General features: G+C 44.4%; 1 protein-coding gene across 1 annotated transcript; it reads left to right on the forward strand.

Annotated features, from left to right (window-relative positions):
- The first annotated feature begins 10,997 nt into the window (after positions 1 to 10,997).
- si:ch211-114c12.5 (E3 ubiquitin-protein ligase TRIM39) lies at positions 10,998 to 16,989 on the forward strand. The gene is made up of 10 exons (XM_023968716.2): positions 10,998 to 11,147; positions 11,603 to 11,700; positions 11,885 to 12,018; positions 12,135 to 12,215; positions 13,887 to 13,988; positions 14,263 to 14,388; positions 14,534 to 14,668; positions 15,257 to 15,308; positions 15,418 to 15,471; positions 15,896 to 16,989. The coding sequence occupies exons 2-10, from the start codon at positions 11,658 to 11,660 to the stop codon at positions 16,429 to 16,431; spliced, it is 1,263 nt and encodes a 420-aa protein (XP_023824484.1). The 5' UTR covers positions 10,998 to 11,147; positions 11,603 to 11,657; the 3' UTR covers positions 16,432 to 16,989.
- The last annotated feature ends 378 nt before the right edge of the window (positions 16,990 to 17,367 follow it).

Below are 17,367 nucleotides of genomic sequence, written 5' to 3' on the forward strand. Positions count from 1 at the left end.
GGGRGGGGGGGGGGGGTTCAGGGAGGGGGGAGATTTTCGGCACAACACCGGCTTTTGTGTTGGCCTACAAACTTGAGCACAGAGCCATTGAGCAATCAGGTTTCCCCATATGTCACCAGTATCTGTTCTAAGCAGAACTGAGAATATCCTGTGTGTGTAGTTTGGGACTACACAGAACAGATACTTTAGGGAAACTGGACTTTTGAAATGAAAGTCGTCCAAGGGCAAGTCCAATGTCATTCAACATCCTTTCTGTGATGGCAAGTTTCAAGTGTATTTGCCATATTGAATACATTTGAAGTATTTTAGAGTGAAAGTGGCTAAATAGGGTGATGGATGTGGAGAAAGGGAGCTGTTGGTTACCCAAGGGGAATCCTGGAATCCAGGATGAACCTCACACATGTCTGTGCAACGACAGCACACTGACATGAGGCCCCCTCCTCTAAGCCCGGCCCCCTCTCCTTCATCCACATCCACATCTAATCATTTGGGATGGTGTCCTCTTGATATGGATAAAAAAAATTGCAGCAGGGTTGGGCTCAATTCAGGAAGTAAAGTGAAATTCCAATTATCATTTTTACAAATGTCTCAGAGAAGCATTGAGGAAGATTGGAATTGAAATTGGAATTCCAGATTACTTCCTGAATTGACAAGGAATTGACACTCACGCTGTTTTACAGAGTAGTAAGAGTGACCAGACCAACACAAGAACACATGAAACCCTGGCCCGCTCTGTAGGTGGCTATCACCTCATGTGATTTTTGTCCGTTCTATGAATAACTAGAACAATCTCACTCAGGCAGAAAGTGCAGAGTGCTGCCACAGCACGCTGACTGCATCCCAAATGGCACCCTATTCCCTATATAGTGCACTACTTTTGACACGAGCCCTATAGGCCCTTGTCAAAAGTAGTGCACTATAGGGAATAATGTGCCATTTGTCACAGCACACCATGTCAGCCGGCAGCTGCTGGCTCCAGCCCAATTTTATGATGCAGTTTTCCATTTATAGAGCATTTCCCTTGCCCATCTCCCCAACACACACAGGCCAAACTGGCCAAACTTGTGAGTCATGTTCCCACAGCTAAACCCCCATAACCGTTCATGACAATAGCACCAGACTGACACAGCATGAGACAAGAGTTTTTGAAACGAGTGCAAATTCTTCTCTACTGTTTTTATTGACTTTTATTGGGAATTAAATCAAGTGTATTTGAAATGACACAATATAGATATTCATTAATTGAATTACACTCATGCATTGCAATATCCTAAGGGGATCAACATTGTTGTTTAGATGGTAATTCTTGTGATTTCCACTTATTCATGGAGTAAAAGGTATTTGGCTTCTTCCACTCATCTATTGGACCACCTGTATACAATACAGCTGACAGCATAGCTCATATCAAATCCACCCTCCTCTGCAGTAATGGTGTTCGCACGCTTCCTAAAGTGCAGATTCTGCTGTGATCATTTTAGAATTGATGGAAATACCTATATGTACACACAACATGCCTTCACAATTTAAACGCACGTGTTAATTGAAGCGTCAAGCAGACAGCGATTCTCCGGCTCAATGTCTTAAGGTCAATACTTGCAGTCAATCAATCAAAAATGATCACATGGTTACACTGTCAGGGCAGATTTCAGAGAGATACATTGCATATGCATTTGGGTCTGTCTGTAGACCAGAAGTCCCAACTAAAATGACTGTTATGTCTGTCCACAGAGTAACTATTCTTTTGTTCAGTATGCCATTCACTGCTTTCATGTGTAAAGACTAACACTGCACTCTAGTGGCCAGAGATGCACATTGTGGTTTTTAAACCCGTGTCCTTGCATGGCCTGTCAACCTGGCACTCCTCCAGTAGGTCTAATATCAGCAGTGTGGCCTTGGTGTAGTGCTCTGCCCTGCCTGCCTGCAGTCATTAATGCCCCAGTGCACGTATCCTATCCTCAACAGACTACAGTCTGGGAAGCTTGTTATATAACTGTCAGTAGGCTATGTTAAGCTGACTGAGACAGTCTCTGGCTGTGTCCTTTTGCCCAGTGCTTTCTAGTTTATACAGTGTATAGTAGTAAATACAACAAAATATATAGGGGGTCAAAGAAAATAGAGCTAATTGCAAAATCCACAACCAGTGGAGAACAACTTTGATTGTATTTGGTTACTGGTGATTCTCATGAAATAATAATAAACCATCATCTGAGGTTTTAGGGTATTTAGTTTATGTATGTACAGGCAACTGCCAAAATAAAGGAAACACCAACAAGTGTCTTAATAGGGCGTTGGGCCACCAGCACGCTGTCTCAGGTGTCGCTCCAGAATCCACCAAAGTGTTCAATTGGGTTGAGATCTGGTGACTGAGACACACACACACACGCCCACCTACCCCCTTTAAACCCCCTATGCACCGTTGAGACCCTTCTTTCAGTCACTGAGATCTGTTCTTCTAGCCATGGTAGCCTAAGCATGATGGGATGTTAATTGCTTAATTAACTCAGGAACCACATCTGTGTGGAAGCACCTGCTTACAATATACACTGCTCAAAAAAATAAAGGGAACACTTAAACAACACAATGTAACTCCAAGTCAATCACACTTCTGTGAAATCAAACTGTCCACTTAGGAAGCAACACTGATGACAATAAATTTCACATGCTGTTGTGCAAATGGAATAGACAAAAGGTGGAAATTATAGGCAATTAGCAAGACACCCCCAAAAAAGGAGTGATTCTGCAAGGTGGTGACCACAGACACTTCTCAGTTCCTATGCTTCCTGGCTGATTTTTTGGTCACTTTTGAATGCTGGCGGTGCTGCTCACTCTAGTGGTAGCATGAGACGGAGTCTACAACCCACACAAGTGGCTCAGGTAGTGCAGTTCATCCAGGATTGCACATCAATGCGAGCTGTGGCAAAAAGGTTTTCTGTGTCTGTCAGCGTAGTTGTCCAGAGCATGGAGGCGCTACCAGGAGACAGGCCAGTACATCAGGAGACTGGAGGGGCCGTAGGAGGGCAACAACCCAGCAGCAGGACCGCTACCTCCGCCTTTGTGCAAGGAGGTGCACTGCCAGCGCCCTGCAAAATGACCTCCAGCAGGCCACAAATGTGCATGTGTCTGCTCAAACGGTCAGAAACAGACTCCATGAGGGTGGTATGAGAGGCCCGACGTCCACAGGTGGGGGTTGTGCTTACAGCCCAACACCGTGCAGGACGTTTGGCATTTGCCAGAGAACACCAAGATTGGCAAATTCGCACTGGCGCCCTGTGCTCTTCACAGATGAAAGCAGGTTCACACTGAGCACATGAGCACATGTGACAGAGTCTGGAGACGCCGTGGAGAACGTTCTGCTGCCTGCAACATCCTCCAGCATGACCGGTTTTGCGATGGGTCAGTCATGGTGTGGGGGCATTTCTTTGTGGGGCCGCACAGCCCTCCATGTGCTCGCGAGAGGTAGCCTGACTGCCATTAGGTACCGAGATGAGATCCTCAGACCCCTTGTGAGACCATATGCTGACACATGCACATTTGTGGCCTGCTGGAGGTCATTTTGCAGGGCTCTGGCAGTGCACCTCCTTGCAAAAGGCGGAGGTAGCGGTCCTGCTGCTGGGTTGTTGCCCTCCTACAGCTCCTCCACGTCTCCTGATGTACTAGCCTGTCTCCCTGGTAGCGCCTCCATGCTCTGGACACTACGCTGACAGACACAGCAAACCTTTTTGCCACAGCTCGCATTGATGTGCCATCCTGGATGAACTGCACTACCTGAGCCACTTGTGTGGGTTGTAGACTCCGTCTCATGCTACCACTAGAGTGAGAGCACCGCCAGCATTCAAAAGTGACCAAAACATCAGCCAGGAAGCAGGAACTGAGAAGTGATCTGTGGTCACCACCTGCAGAATCACTCTTTTTTGGGGGTGTCTTGCTAATTGCCTATAATTTCCACCTTTTGTCTATTCCATTTGCACAACAGCATGTGAAATTATTGTCAATCAGTGTTGCTTCCTAAGTGGACAGTTTGATTTCACAGAAGTGTAATTGACTTGGAGTTACATTGTGTTGTTTAAGTGTTCCCTTTATTTTTTTGAGCAGTGTACTTTGTATCCCTCATTTACTCAAGTGTTTCCTTTATTTTGGCAGTTACCTGTAGCTACAACAGAAAGCCAAATCAAATGAACGTTTATTGGTCGCTGGCACAGATATGCAGATGTTCTCGCAGGTGCAGCGAAACGCTTGTGTTTCTAGCTCAAACAGTGCAGTAATAATTACCTGGCGATACAAAACAATACGCACATAATCCCAAAGTAAAATAGAAATTAAGAAATATCCTAACGAGCAATGTCAGAGTCCGGAATGTTACAAAGTGAGATAAAATTGATTATATTTTTAGTCAACGATCTATACAAAATACTCTAATGTGAAAGTGGAAGAAAAATTCAAACATTTGTAAAACATTTATGAAAATGAACACAAAATGAAGTATTCAACCTCTTGAGTTAATACATGTTAGAATCACATTTGGCGATTACAGCTGTGAGTCTTTCTGGGTACGTCTCTAAGAGCTTTCCACACCTGGAAAATTGGTTGTTGATCATTGCTAGACAATCATCTTCAGGTCTTTCCATAGATAGTAAAAAGGAAAGTTCTTCAGGCAAAAATATAAATCCACAACGTCAAAAGTAATTCCAAGAGAAAAAGGTAATCCTCCAAGTCAAAAGGTAAATCCACAAGGTGGTAGGTACAGCAGGAAAAAACCTCAAAAGATAATCAAAAAATAAATAAACGAGAACAAAAACAGAGTCCCACAAGAGAGTCCAACTGGCGCAACAAATGTTCACAGCATCGCTAGGGCTGGGTGCTAACATTCAAACACAGAGCAAAGAACTGAGGAAAACTAAGGGTTTAAATACATTCAAGGGAAACGAGGCACAGGTGCAAATAATAACTGGAAACAAGGGAAAACAAAAGGGTCAAAAAAGCACAATTGGGGGCATCTAGTGGCCAAAATCGGAACAATCCTGGCCAAATCCTGACAGATATGCCACACCTGTCAGATGGATGGATTATCTTGACAACGGAGAAATGCTCACTAACAGGAATGTAAACAAATTTGTGCACAACATTTGAGAGAAATACGCTTTTTTGCATGTGGAACATTTCTGGGATCTTTTTATTTCAGCTCATGAAACATGGGACCAACACTTTACATGTTGCATGTCTTTCTACTACTTTACATGTTGCATTTATATTTTTGTTCAGTGTATATATATATAATGGTGTGTATAGACAGTATGGACAAGTATCTGAATAGAAAAGGTTTGTACAGCAATAGTTATATAGGATGAGCCATGACGAGAATAAAGTATATACAGTACATATAAAGTGGGTCAAAAAGTATGTAAACATTATTTAAGTGACCAGTGTTCAATGACTATATATATATACAGTGGGGAGAACAAGTATTTGATACACTGCCGATTTTGCAGGTTTTCCTACTTACAAAGCATGTAGAGGTCTGTAATTTTTATCATAGGTACACTTCAACTATGAGAGACGGAATCTAAAAAAAAAATCCAGAAAATCACATTGTATGATTTTTAAGTAATTAATTTGCATTTTATTGCATGACATAAGTATTTGATACATCAGAAAAGCAGAACTTTAATATTGGTACAGAACCTTGTTTGCAATTACAGAGATCATACGTTTCCTGTAGTTCTTGACTAGGTTTGCACACACTGCAGCAGGGATTTTGGCCCTCTCCCTACAGATCTTCTCCAGATCCTTCAGGTTTCGGGGTGTCGTGGGCAATACGGACTTTCAGCTCCCTCCAAAGATTTTCTATTGGGTTCAGGTCTGGAGACTGGCTAGGCCACTCCAGGACCTTGAGATGCTTCTTACGGAGCCACTCCTTAGTTGCCCTGGCTGTGTGCTTCGTGTCGTTGTCATGCTGGAAGACCCAGCCACGACCATCTTCAATGCTCTTACTGAGGGAAGGAGGTTGTTGGCCAAGATCTCGCGATCATGGCCCATCCATCCTCCCCTCAATACGGTGCAGTCGTCCTGTCCCCTTTGCAGAAAAGCATCCCCAAAAGATGATGTTTCCACCTCCATGCTTCACGGTTGGGATGTGTTCTTGGGGTTGTACTCATACTTCTTCTTCCTCCAAACACGGCGAGTGGAGTTAGACCAAAAAGCTCTATTTTTGTCTCATCAGACACATGACCTTCTCCAATTCCTCCTCTGGATCATCCAGATGGTCATTGGCAAACTTCAGACAGGCCTGGACAATGCACTGGCTTAAAGCAGGGGACCTTGCGTGCGCTGCAGATTTTAATCCATGACGGCGTAGTGTGTTACTAATGGTTTTCTTTGAGACTGTGGTCCCAGCTCTCTTCGGGTCATTGACCAGGTCCTGCCGTGTAGTTCTGGGCTGATCCCTCACCTTCCTCATGATCATTGATGCCCCACGAGGTGAAATCTTGCATGGAGCCCCAGACCGAGGGTGATTGACCGTCATCTTGAACTTCTTCCATTTTCTAATAATTGCGCCAACAGTTGTTTCCTTCTCACCAAGCTGCTTGCCTATTGTCCTGTCCCAGCCCAGCCTTGTGCAGGTCTACAATTTTATCCCTGATGTCCTTACACAGCTCTCTGGTCTTGGCATTGTGGAGAGGTTGGAATCTGTTTGTTGTGTGTGGACAGGTGTCTTTTATACAGGTAACGAGTTCAAACAGGTGCAGTTAATACAGGTAATGAGTGGAGAACAGGAGGCTTCTTAAAGAAAAACTAACAGGCTGTGAGAGCCGGAATTCTTACTGGTTGGTAGGTGATCATAATACTTATGTCATGCAATAAAATGCAAATTAATTAGTTAAAAATCATACAATGTGATTTTCTGGATTTTTGTTTTAGATTCCGTCTTTCACAGTTGAAGTGTACCTATGATAAAAATTACAGACCTCTACATGCTTTGTAAGTAGGAAAACCTGCAAAATCGGCAGTGTATCAAATACTTGTTCTCCCCACTGTATATATATATATATAGGGCAAAGCAGTCTCTAAGGTGCAGGGTAGAGTACCGGGTGGTAGCTCGACAGGATGCTCTCAATGGTGCATCTATAGACGTTTGTGAGGGTCTTAGGGGCCAAGCCGAATTTCTTAAGCCTCTTGAGTTTGAAGAAGCGCTGTAGCACCTTTTTTACCACATTGTAGGCAGGTAGCCTAGCGGTTAGAGTGTTGGGCCAGTAACCAAAAGGATGCCGATTCAAATACCAACAAGGTGAAAAATCTTTTGATGTGCCCTTGAGCAAGGCACTTAAACCTACTTTGCTCCGGGGCACTGTACTACTATTGCTGACCCTGTAAAACAACACATTTCACTGCACCTATCCGGTGTATGTGACAATAAAAAACATATTTTTTTGAAGTGACCATTTCAGGTCGTCAGTGATGTGCACGCCAAGAAACTTGGAGCTTTTGACTGCCTTCACTGAGGCCCCGTAGATGTGGATGGGGGCGTGCTCTCTCTGCTGTCTCCTTCAGTCCACAATCAGTGTAGAGGGAGAGATTATTTTCCTGGCACCACTCCACCTGGGCTCTCACCCCCTAAATGTAGGCTGTACCATCATTGTTGGTAATCAGTCCCACTACTGTTGTGTCATCAGCAAACTTGATGATTGAGTTGGAGACGTGCGTGGCTACGCAGTCATGGGTGAACAGGGCGTAAAGGAGGGGGCTGAGCACACACCCCTGTGGGGCCCCTGAGGATCACCATGGCATAGGTGTTGTTGACTACTTTCACCACTTGGAGTTGCCCTGTCATGAAGTCTAGGACCCAGTTGCACAGGGAAGGGTTCAGACCCAGGGCCCTGAGCTTAGTGATGAGCTTGGAGGGCACTATTGCATTGAAGGCAGAGCTGTAGTCAATGAACAGCATTCTTACATAGGTATTTCTCTTGTCCAGGTGGGATAGGGCAGTGTGCAGTGCAATGGCGGATCTATTGGGGCGGTATGCGAATTGGAGTGGGTCTAGATTGTTTGGTAAGGTGGTCCTTAACTAGCCCCTCAAAGTTAAGTTACTTTGCTTTCAATGAAGTCTCCAAGGGCCCAGTATGGTATTTAGGTGAAGAGTGCCTTACAATAAAACGTTTGATGGGAGTATTATTATTCTTGGAAGGCAAAAGTGAGGCGGAGAAAAAGGGGCCGGAGGACGGGCTGCCTTCTAAGAATTTGTAGGCGATCGAATAAACCCCCACTTTGTTCCATTCTGCTAGCAAACGTGCAATCTTTGGACAATACAATAGATGACCTATGTGGAAGATTAAACTACCAACAAGACATTCACGGAGTCGTAGCTGAACGACGACACTATATACATACAGCTGGCTGGTTCTACGCTGCACCGGCAGGATAGAACAGCGGCGTCTGGTAAGACAAGGGGCGGCAGACTATGTATTTTTGTATATAACAGCTGGTGCACGATATCTAAGGAAGTCTCGAGCTATTGCTCGCCTGAGGTAGAGTATCTCATGATAAGACGTAGACCACACTATCTACCTAGAGAGTTTTCATCTGTATTTTTCGTAGCTGTTTACATACCACCACAGTCAGAGGCTGGCACTAAGACAGCATTGAATGAACTGTATTCTGCCATAAGCAAACAAGAAAACGCTCACCCAGACAGAGGCGGCGCTCCTAGTAGCCGGAGACTTTAATGCAGGGAAACTTAAATCCGTTTTACCAAATTTCTATCAGCATGTTAAATGTGCAACCAGAGGGGAAAAACTCTGGATCACCTTTACTCCACACACAGAGACACGTACAAAGCTCTCCCTCGCCCTCCATTTGGCAAATCTGACCATAATTATATCCTTCTGATTCCTGCTTACAAGCAGAAATTATAGCAGGAAGCACCAGTGACTAGATCAATAAAAAAGTGGCCAGATTAAGCAGATGCTAAGCTGCAGGACTGTTTTGCTAGCACAGACTGGAATATGTTCTGGCATTCCTCCGATGGCATTGAGGAGTTCACCATATCAGTCATTGGCTTCATCAATAAGTGCATCGATGACGTCGTCCCCACAGTGACCGTACGTACATACCCCAACCAGAAGCCATGGATTACAGGCAACATCCGCACTGAGCTAAAGGTTAGAGCTGCCACTTTCAAGGAGCGGGACTCTAGCCTGGAAGCTTATAAGAAATCCCGCTATGCCCTCCAACGAACCATCAAACAGGCAAAGCGTCAATACGGGACTAAGATTGAATCGTACTACACCGGCTCTGACACTCGTCAGATGTGGCAGGGCTTGCAAACCATTACAGACTACAAAGGGAAGCACAGCCGAGAGCTGCCCGGTGACATGATGGGCTAAACTACTTCTATGCTCGCTTTGAGGCAAATAACACTGAAGCATGCATGAGAGCACCAGCTCTTCCGGAAGACAGTGTKATCATGCTCTCCACAGCCGATGTGAGTAAGACCTTTAAACAGGTCAACATTCACAAGGCCGCAGAGCCAGACGGATTACCAGGACGTGTACTACGAGCATGCGCTGACCAACTGGCAAGTGTCTTCACTGACATTTTCAACCTCTCCCTCTCCAAGTCTGTAATGCCAACATTTTTCAAGTAGACCACCATAGTTCATGTGCCCAAGAACACAAAGGTAACCTCCCTAAATGACGACTGACCCGTAGCACTCAGGTTTGTAGCCATGAAGTGCTTTGAAAGGCTGGTCATGGCTCACATCAACATCATTATCCCAGAAACCCTAGACCCACTCCAATTTGCATACCACCCCAACAGATCTACAGATGATGCAATCTCTATTGCACCCCACACTGCCCTTTCCCACCTGGACAAAAGGAACACCTATGTGAGAATGTAGCTCAGCGTTCAACACCATAGTGCCCTCAAAGCTAGTCAATAAGCTAAGGGCTCTGGGACTAAACACCTCCCTCCTGCAACTGGACCCTGGACTTCCTTATGGGCCGCCCCCAGGTGGTAAGGGTAGGTAACAACACATCCGCCACACTGATCCTCAACACAGGGGCCCCTCAGGGGTGCGTGCTCACTCCCCTCCTGTACTACACTCATGACTGCACGGCCAGGCACGACCCAACACCATCATTAAGTTTGCCGATAACACAACAGTGGTAGGCCTGATCACCAACAACAACGAGACAGCCTATAAGGAGGAGGTCAGAGACCTGGCCGTGTGGTGCCAGGACAACAACCTCTCCCTCAACGTGATCAAGACAAAGGAGATGATTGTGGACTACACCATCGAGAGCATGCCTGGTATGGCAACTGCTCGGCCTTCGACCGCAAGGCATACAGAGGGTAGTACGAACTGCCCAGTACATCACTGGGGCCAAGCTTCTTACCATCCAGGACCTTTATTCCAGGGTGAGTCAGAGGAAGGCCCTAAAAATTGTCAAAGACTCCAGCAGCCCTAGTCATAGACTGTTCTCTCTGCTACCGCACGGCAAGCGGTACCTGAGCAATAGTCTAGGTCCAAGAGGCTTCTAAACAGCTTCTACCCCCAAGCCATAAGACTCCTGAACTCTTAATCAAATGGCTACCCAGACTATTTGCATTSMCCCCCCCCCCCCCTCTTTTACACTGCTGCTACTCTCTGTTGTTATCATCTATGCATAGTCACTTTAATAACTCTACCTTCATGTACATATTACCCCAACAAACCAGTGCCTCCGCACATTGACTCTGTACTGGTACCCCCTTGTATACAGTCTCGCTATTGTTATTTTACTGCTGCTCTTTAATGACTTGTTACTTTTATTTCTTATTCTTATCTGTTTTTATTGTAGATTTTATTTAAGTGTCTAACAAAGTTCATCGACTTTCTTTCTCTGTAATTATGTTAAATCATATGCAGTAAAAAAGAGCATCTCTATATTCAGGTAGATAGTAAAGGTATGGTGCGTGATTTTGATCTGATGAAGGCTAGATCTGCTGGGATTGGGAATCCATAAAAAGGACCAAAGGTCTAGCTGATAGCAGCATGACTGTCTGTCTGGGAGACTCAAGTCTCTCTGTACCAGAGGCTTTTGGTATTTTAGCTCTCTCGGAACACAACCTGGTTTGTGTCTCTTTCACTCCTAGGCCAGGACCCTCACAGGGTAAGAGGTTTATCAGTTATATATATGCACTGCTTATATCAATTATTATGATTAACTATCAGTTTAATTAGTATCAATTTAAACATGCTCAATGAAGTTTGACTTGCTTCGGTTATCATTTAATCAGTCTTGTGTGACGTTTTCTCTTTGTGAGGTGAGTCCATGTGATTATTACCATTTCATACAGTTATAGTAAATGTAAAATAAAGTTTTCTTTATTTCGCAATGATAACCAATAGCATGTCCTTTTTCTTTTGCGTGGATGATCGTTGTGCTGATAGATAGAATATGTGACTTTAATTGCCACAGGTTTGCATATTGATTTATGCTATTATTTGACAGCTCAGTGATAAAAGAAAATATCAATTCGAAAACGCACTGCCAAAATGATCAGGTAGGCAACTATGTTTGTATTGAAGAGAGTACTAAGGCCTACTATGTGAATGTTGTTTCAGATTCTACACCAATAGCATAAAAAAAGCACTAAAGTGGCTCAATAAACACCCAAAAATGAGTATTCTCAAGAAGAGTATTCTCAAAGAGAAGAAGATCAGTAAGTTGTTTATTATTGCTGATTCAGCATTGTGACAGACTTCCTGTGAGGCCTCTATATGACATGTAACCATGCCTGCATATACACATAAGAACAATTCCTTATCAGACAGATTTCATTTTAACCCATGTAAAATGTGTGTAATCAATTGACAAAAGTTTGGTTTTGTGTACGTGTGTGTCAGAATTCGAAGACGTCGAGGAGAGTGCAACGCAGAACAGCTCGATCGGGGCAGTACGATGGGAACTGCCAGAAGACCTACAGACTCACAACTCAGCACCTAAACTAAAATTGAGCAGCAAACCATCCAGACAAAAGGTACAGGATGGACATTACAGTCAGAAAGAGAGAGAGATTGAGAATAAATTATATGGATAATGGCAGTGAAAGTGAGAGACAGTGAATTGACAGCTTGATTTTCTTTTTCCTTATAGGGCCTAAAGGACCTGCGTAGCCTGCAGGACTGTGTTGGATTCATCACACAGTGGAAACAACAGGTGGAGGTTGTCTGCAAGGTAGGCCTGAGACTAAATATTTAGGGTCTGCAAGGTAGGCCTGAGACTAAATATTTAGGGTCTGCAAGGTAGGCCTGAGACTAAATATTTAAGGTCTGCAAGATAGGCCTGAGACAGAAGATCTGTCTGGGCTGGGCCTTACTGTATAAGGTTTGGTTAGGTAGGCCTGAGACTTAGGGACTGGGTCCCACGTTGGGCCCAAATCCTTTGTTGTATGTATATTTGCATATTTCTTGATCGGTCTTTATTCGTATGTTTAGGAGTACTGAAACACTGTATGGGAGCCGGCGTGCTGTTGTAGGGTAATGTAGATTGACAGTTGAAATCATCAGTTACCCCTAGGTATACACACGGTATACTGGATGGTTCGAGCCATGAATGTTGATTGGCTGACAGCCGTGGTACATCAGACCGTATACCATGGGTATGACAAAACATTTATTTTTACTGCTCTAATTACGTTGGTAACCAGTTTATAATATCAATAAGGTATCTCGGGGGCTTGTGATATATGGCCAATATACCACAGCTAAGGGCTGTATCCAGGTACTCCGCGTTGGGTTGTGCATAAGAACAGCGCTTAGCCGTGATATATTGGCCATATACCACACCTCCTCAGGCCTTATTGCGTAAATATACTGAGTAAATGAAGCAAGAAGAGTATAAATTAATCTCTGTTTTAAATGTACTTTTTGAAAGCTTTGTGGTTGCTGGGCAGATTAAATTGAAACACGTGTCAAATTCTATTGAGTCACGTTCTGACTAAAATGAGACAACTCAGCTTGATGTCTTAGTTTGTTGTGGCTTATAATGGAGTTTATTTCATGCTGTTAGAAAATGAATTTTCTGGTTATGGATTTGTCATCATGGTTTCCTGGTTGAGTTCTTTCTTTGTCTGCTTATGGATAGTAAATCACTACACATCATTTGAAAAAACTAAATGAAATCATGCTTTGTTTTGGATTTGATCATTTGAGCTAAATATTATGCATCATATTCTATCTACAGTGTATGTATGGCATGTAGATTATAGAAGGTCATATGTCCCCTTAATGGAAAACTACGACGAGATTTGAATCTGGGACAAGGAGATGTCGAAGTACAAAATCTCCCAAAACCAAGTGATTGAATGGATCGCCCTTTACCTTAACCTTTATCCTGAGTCGTAATCCAGAATGGCCCTTGACAAGGAAATAGAGCCTTCACTGTTGTTGTTTTATGGGACTTTCATAAACGTTGCTCAGGGAGACTGTATGCCATAAATCCATGGATCACAGTGGTTGATAAAAAACGGTATACTTCTTATGAAAGAACTTACCTGTCCTTAGATAAACTAAACGTGAAATAAGATCTAAATTTGGTGGGGGAGACGCTACATCAGCTCATTGGGACAGGAGTGGGGATGGTGGGCTGACATATGAATGGGAAGAAGCTTTGGGGCAAATTACGGAGTTTCTTGCMAACCTTGCTTCAAATACTATTTGAAATCATTTTAAAATACTTTATCTGTGCTTGATTGAGCTTGCCTGACTTAATGGACAAATAGAATAGTCACACAACTGTAAACCCCACCCATCTAGACAGGCTAGAGGAAACGCTCAAATAGTATTTGAGTGTAAATTACAGTTTTGTGCTGTGTAAGTCAACTTGTTGTTGTGTGTTGTTCTGCAGCGCAGTAAGAATGTCAGAGTGGACCAGCAGAGCGAACAGAGTCTGGAACAGTGTCGTAAACTCATCCTCCAATGGGCAGAGGAGTTGAAGAGAGTGGACACAGTGAGTGGGTTACTAACAATATTCTCACAAATCTCATCTCGAGCTACTTGCATATTCATACTGTAAAATATGGATGGGGTTGACTAGGACATGACAGATAAAGAGGGGGGGAAGTGATCTCCTATACTTTACTATGATGTGAATTAATCAAACCAGGATGATCAATTGAGCATCCATTAATCTTACTCATAACAATTATTTATTTCATTTATATGAGACACTGATACAAACACAATAATTGTCTATACTTCATATGTTTTACTCTGTCCCACAGAGTCCCTGGATACAGGAGAGAGCTGACCTCATAGACCTGGAGAAGAACAGGGAGGATCCTGGACCCTCCACACAGGCAGAGCAGAGGATAATGGAATGGGCTAAGGAGCTGCAGAGTGTCACAGAGGTGTGTGTGTTCTTGCCAGCCATAGCCAACATTTCTGATTGACACATATCATTGGTGTAGGTAGAGGTTGCCTGATCTAGGGTCAGAGTCAGTCTCAATGAGATCAAATCAATGAATGAATCTTGCACTGTTTGTGTCCATTCAGAGATGTGGTCTGATGAGGGATGAGCTGACCCAGATGCTGAGACGGCTGGAGCTGAATAAGAAGAAGCTGGTGACCCTCCTCCCCTTCCTGGAGTTCATCACCTGGTCTCTACTGAAGGAAGAGGACAGCAGCATGGTGAGGCACACAGCCCTTACCCTATGTTCAAGCCTGACCCGAACCAAAACCCTAGCTTCATGTCCACACGCTAGTTCAACCCTAACCATAACCCTGCCACCCACACATTTCCCTCAAACTTTGTAGGATCCAGTCTTATTACATTTCTTTATAATTTCAAGCTATGATTGGTACTATTTACCTATTTCAAAATGGAAAACACAGAATTTGAGTTAGGTTTCGATTCACCTAGAATATTGTCCTCAGATAACCTTTTGTCAATCAAAAGAGGAGGACGGCGCCAGATAAAGTTCTTGTATGCAAGCAGTGATAAGGCAGCCGCCTAATCAAAGGGGCTATAGACCAGCCAATATAAATCGTTATCAGATCACATAAATCATCAGCAATACTTCGTGCTGACCTTTCTATTACCTACAGTTGAGTCAACAGTTTTGGAATGAAATACTACCCTCTAAAACTGCCCATTGGTATCAAAGTGCCCTCCTTTATTACTCCTGTTCATGCCCTCTGGCCGCTGCTCTCTATCATCCACATCCACTGGCATTGCCACAAATTCTGACGCAACCCTTCACTTTGCTTCTTCGATAGGGTATCATTCCCCAGCTATGGCTGGCTACGAAACAACGCACCTGGAAAACAGGTATGCCCCCCCCCCCCCTAACATCCCAATCTCTGTTTTCTTTGAAAATGTATTTTTACATTTGAATGTTATTGAGGTATCTTATCGTCTTCTTCTCCTGAATTGACAGAAACACCTAAGTACATCCCAAACTCAGTGTGGAACTGGATATGCAGTGCTTCGGGTAATTATGCTTCATTTGCTGCATTTCATAATTCAGTACAGTGTTTTACCAACTACGGTCCTCAGTTACTCCCAACAATACATCTTTTTGTTGTGGCCCCGGAAAAGCACACCTGATTCTACTTGTCAACGAGTCATCAAGCCCTTGATAAGTTGAATCAGGTGTTTTTGTCTGTGGCTACAACAAAGATGTGTGCTGTTGGGAGTACTTGAGGACCGGAGTTGGGAAACACTGCAGTAGAGTGACATGAAAATGTATTTAGATGGACAGAATTGATTAGATAAAAAAAAAAGCAATTACAGCCACACAGGTGGATTCAGTGCTTTCAAAATAACAGGATAATAGAAACAAATCATTTCAATTGTGGGTCCTCTATTGCCCTGAAACTACACTAAAACCTCTCCTCTCATGTTATCCTACATAGTTGACATTAACTTGGACCCTATGACCAACCACCCATGGCTGCTGCTCTCAGATGACCATAAGAAGGTCCAGGAGGCTCACTGCACGACAGAGGCGGCCTTCAGCACACAGCGCTATGACAGCTGGCCCTGCGTCCTGGGCTGGGAGGGCCTGTCCTCTGGACGTCACTACTGGGAGGTTACCCTGGCCAACAACGGATACTGGAGGGTCGGTCTGACCACCGCCACGTCCAAACGCCACGGTCGCTTCCCTATGACCCCCGCAGAAGGCTACTGGGCCCTGTGGCGCAGCATGAGGCAGTTCTACGCCTGCACCAAGACCGAGACCTCCCTGCCCATGGAGATGCTGCCCCGCAAGGTGGGCATCTTTCTGGACTACGAGGAGGGTCAAATCTCCTTCTACAATGCGGAGACCCGGGCACACATCTATACATTCACGGATAACTTCAAGGAGAAGCTGTATCCTCTGTTTGCTCCACTGGATGGACGCACCCTCATCACCATCTCATCGCCGAAGTATGTCACAGATGTAGACTAGACACCCCCTACCTAATCTCAGAACACCAAACTCGTGTGTGTCAGAAGAGCCTACCCTCTACCCATCATAGGGGCTGTTCCTGCTCGCCCTGGACTAAAAAAACAAACTCAATGGAGATTCTCAGGTTTAGGCTTAATCAGTGTGCAGCAACAACAGATAACCTTGATCCTGGAACCGTGACCTCAAAATATCTGTTAAGAGCCCTCCTGTTGCCTCCATGGAAGATACATCTAGTATCTATGAAGTATCTCTGAAGTATATATTTAGTATCTCTACTGAACAAAAATAAACACAACATGCAACTATTTCAAAGGTTTTGCTGAGTTACAGTTCACATAAGGAAATCAATCAATTTAAATAAATTCATTAGGCCCTAATCTATGGATGCAGGGGCGCAGCCATGGGGGAGCTAGGCCCAGCCAATCAGAATTAGATTTTTCGAGCCTCCCAAGTGGCGCTAGCGTCGTCACTACAGATCCGGGTTCGATATCAGGCTGTGCCGCAGCCGGCCTCGCCCGCGAGTCCCATGACGCAGCGCACAATTGGCCCAGCATCGTCCGGGTTAGGCCAGCAGGGATGTCTTTGTCCCATCGCGCTTTAGCGACTCCTGGGGCAGGCCGGGCGCATGCACGCTGACAGTCACTAGGTGTACGTGTTTCCTCCGACACATTGGTGCGGCTGGCTTCTGGGTTAAGTGAGCACTTTGTCAAGGAGCGGTGCGGCTTGGCGGGTCGTGTTTCAGAGGACGCATGGCTCTCGACCTTCGCCTCTCTCGAGTTCGTACGGGAGTTGCAGCGATGATCATGCTGTTTAAATCAGCTTCTTGATATGCCACACCTGTGAGGTGGGTGGATTATGTTGACAAAGGATGAAATGCTCACTAACAGGGATGTTACCAAGTTTGTGCACAAAATAAGCTTTTTGTGCAATGGAACA

This window comes from Salvelinus sp. IW2-2015, linkage group LG23 (assembly GCF_002910315.2).
Source record: "Salvelinus sp. IW2-2015 linkage group LG23, ASM291031v2, whole genome shotgun sequence".
Taxonomy (NCBI): Eukaryota; Metazoa; Chordata; class Actinopteri; order Salmoniformes; family Salmonidae; genus Salvelinus; species Salvelinus sp. IW2-2015.

What these genes read in the sequence shown, in the direction of transcription:
- si:ch211-114c12.5 (XM_023968716.2), top strand. Translation starts at nt 11,658, where the DNA reads ATGAGTATTCTCAAGAAGAGTATTCTCAAAGAGAAGAAGATCA. An exon ending in GCAAACCATCCAGACAAAAG is followed by an intron (nt 12,019 to 12,134) that starts GTACAGGATGGA and finishes TTTTCCTTATAG; the next exon opens with GGCCTAAAGGACCTGCGTAG. An exon ending in ACAACGCACCTGGAAAACAG is followed by an intron (nt 15,309 to 15,417) that starts GTATGCCCCCCC and finishes CTGAATTGACAG; the next exon opens with AAACACCTAAGTACATCCCA.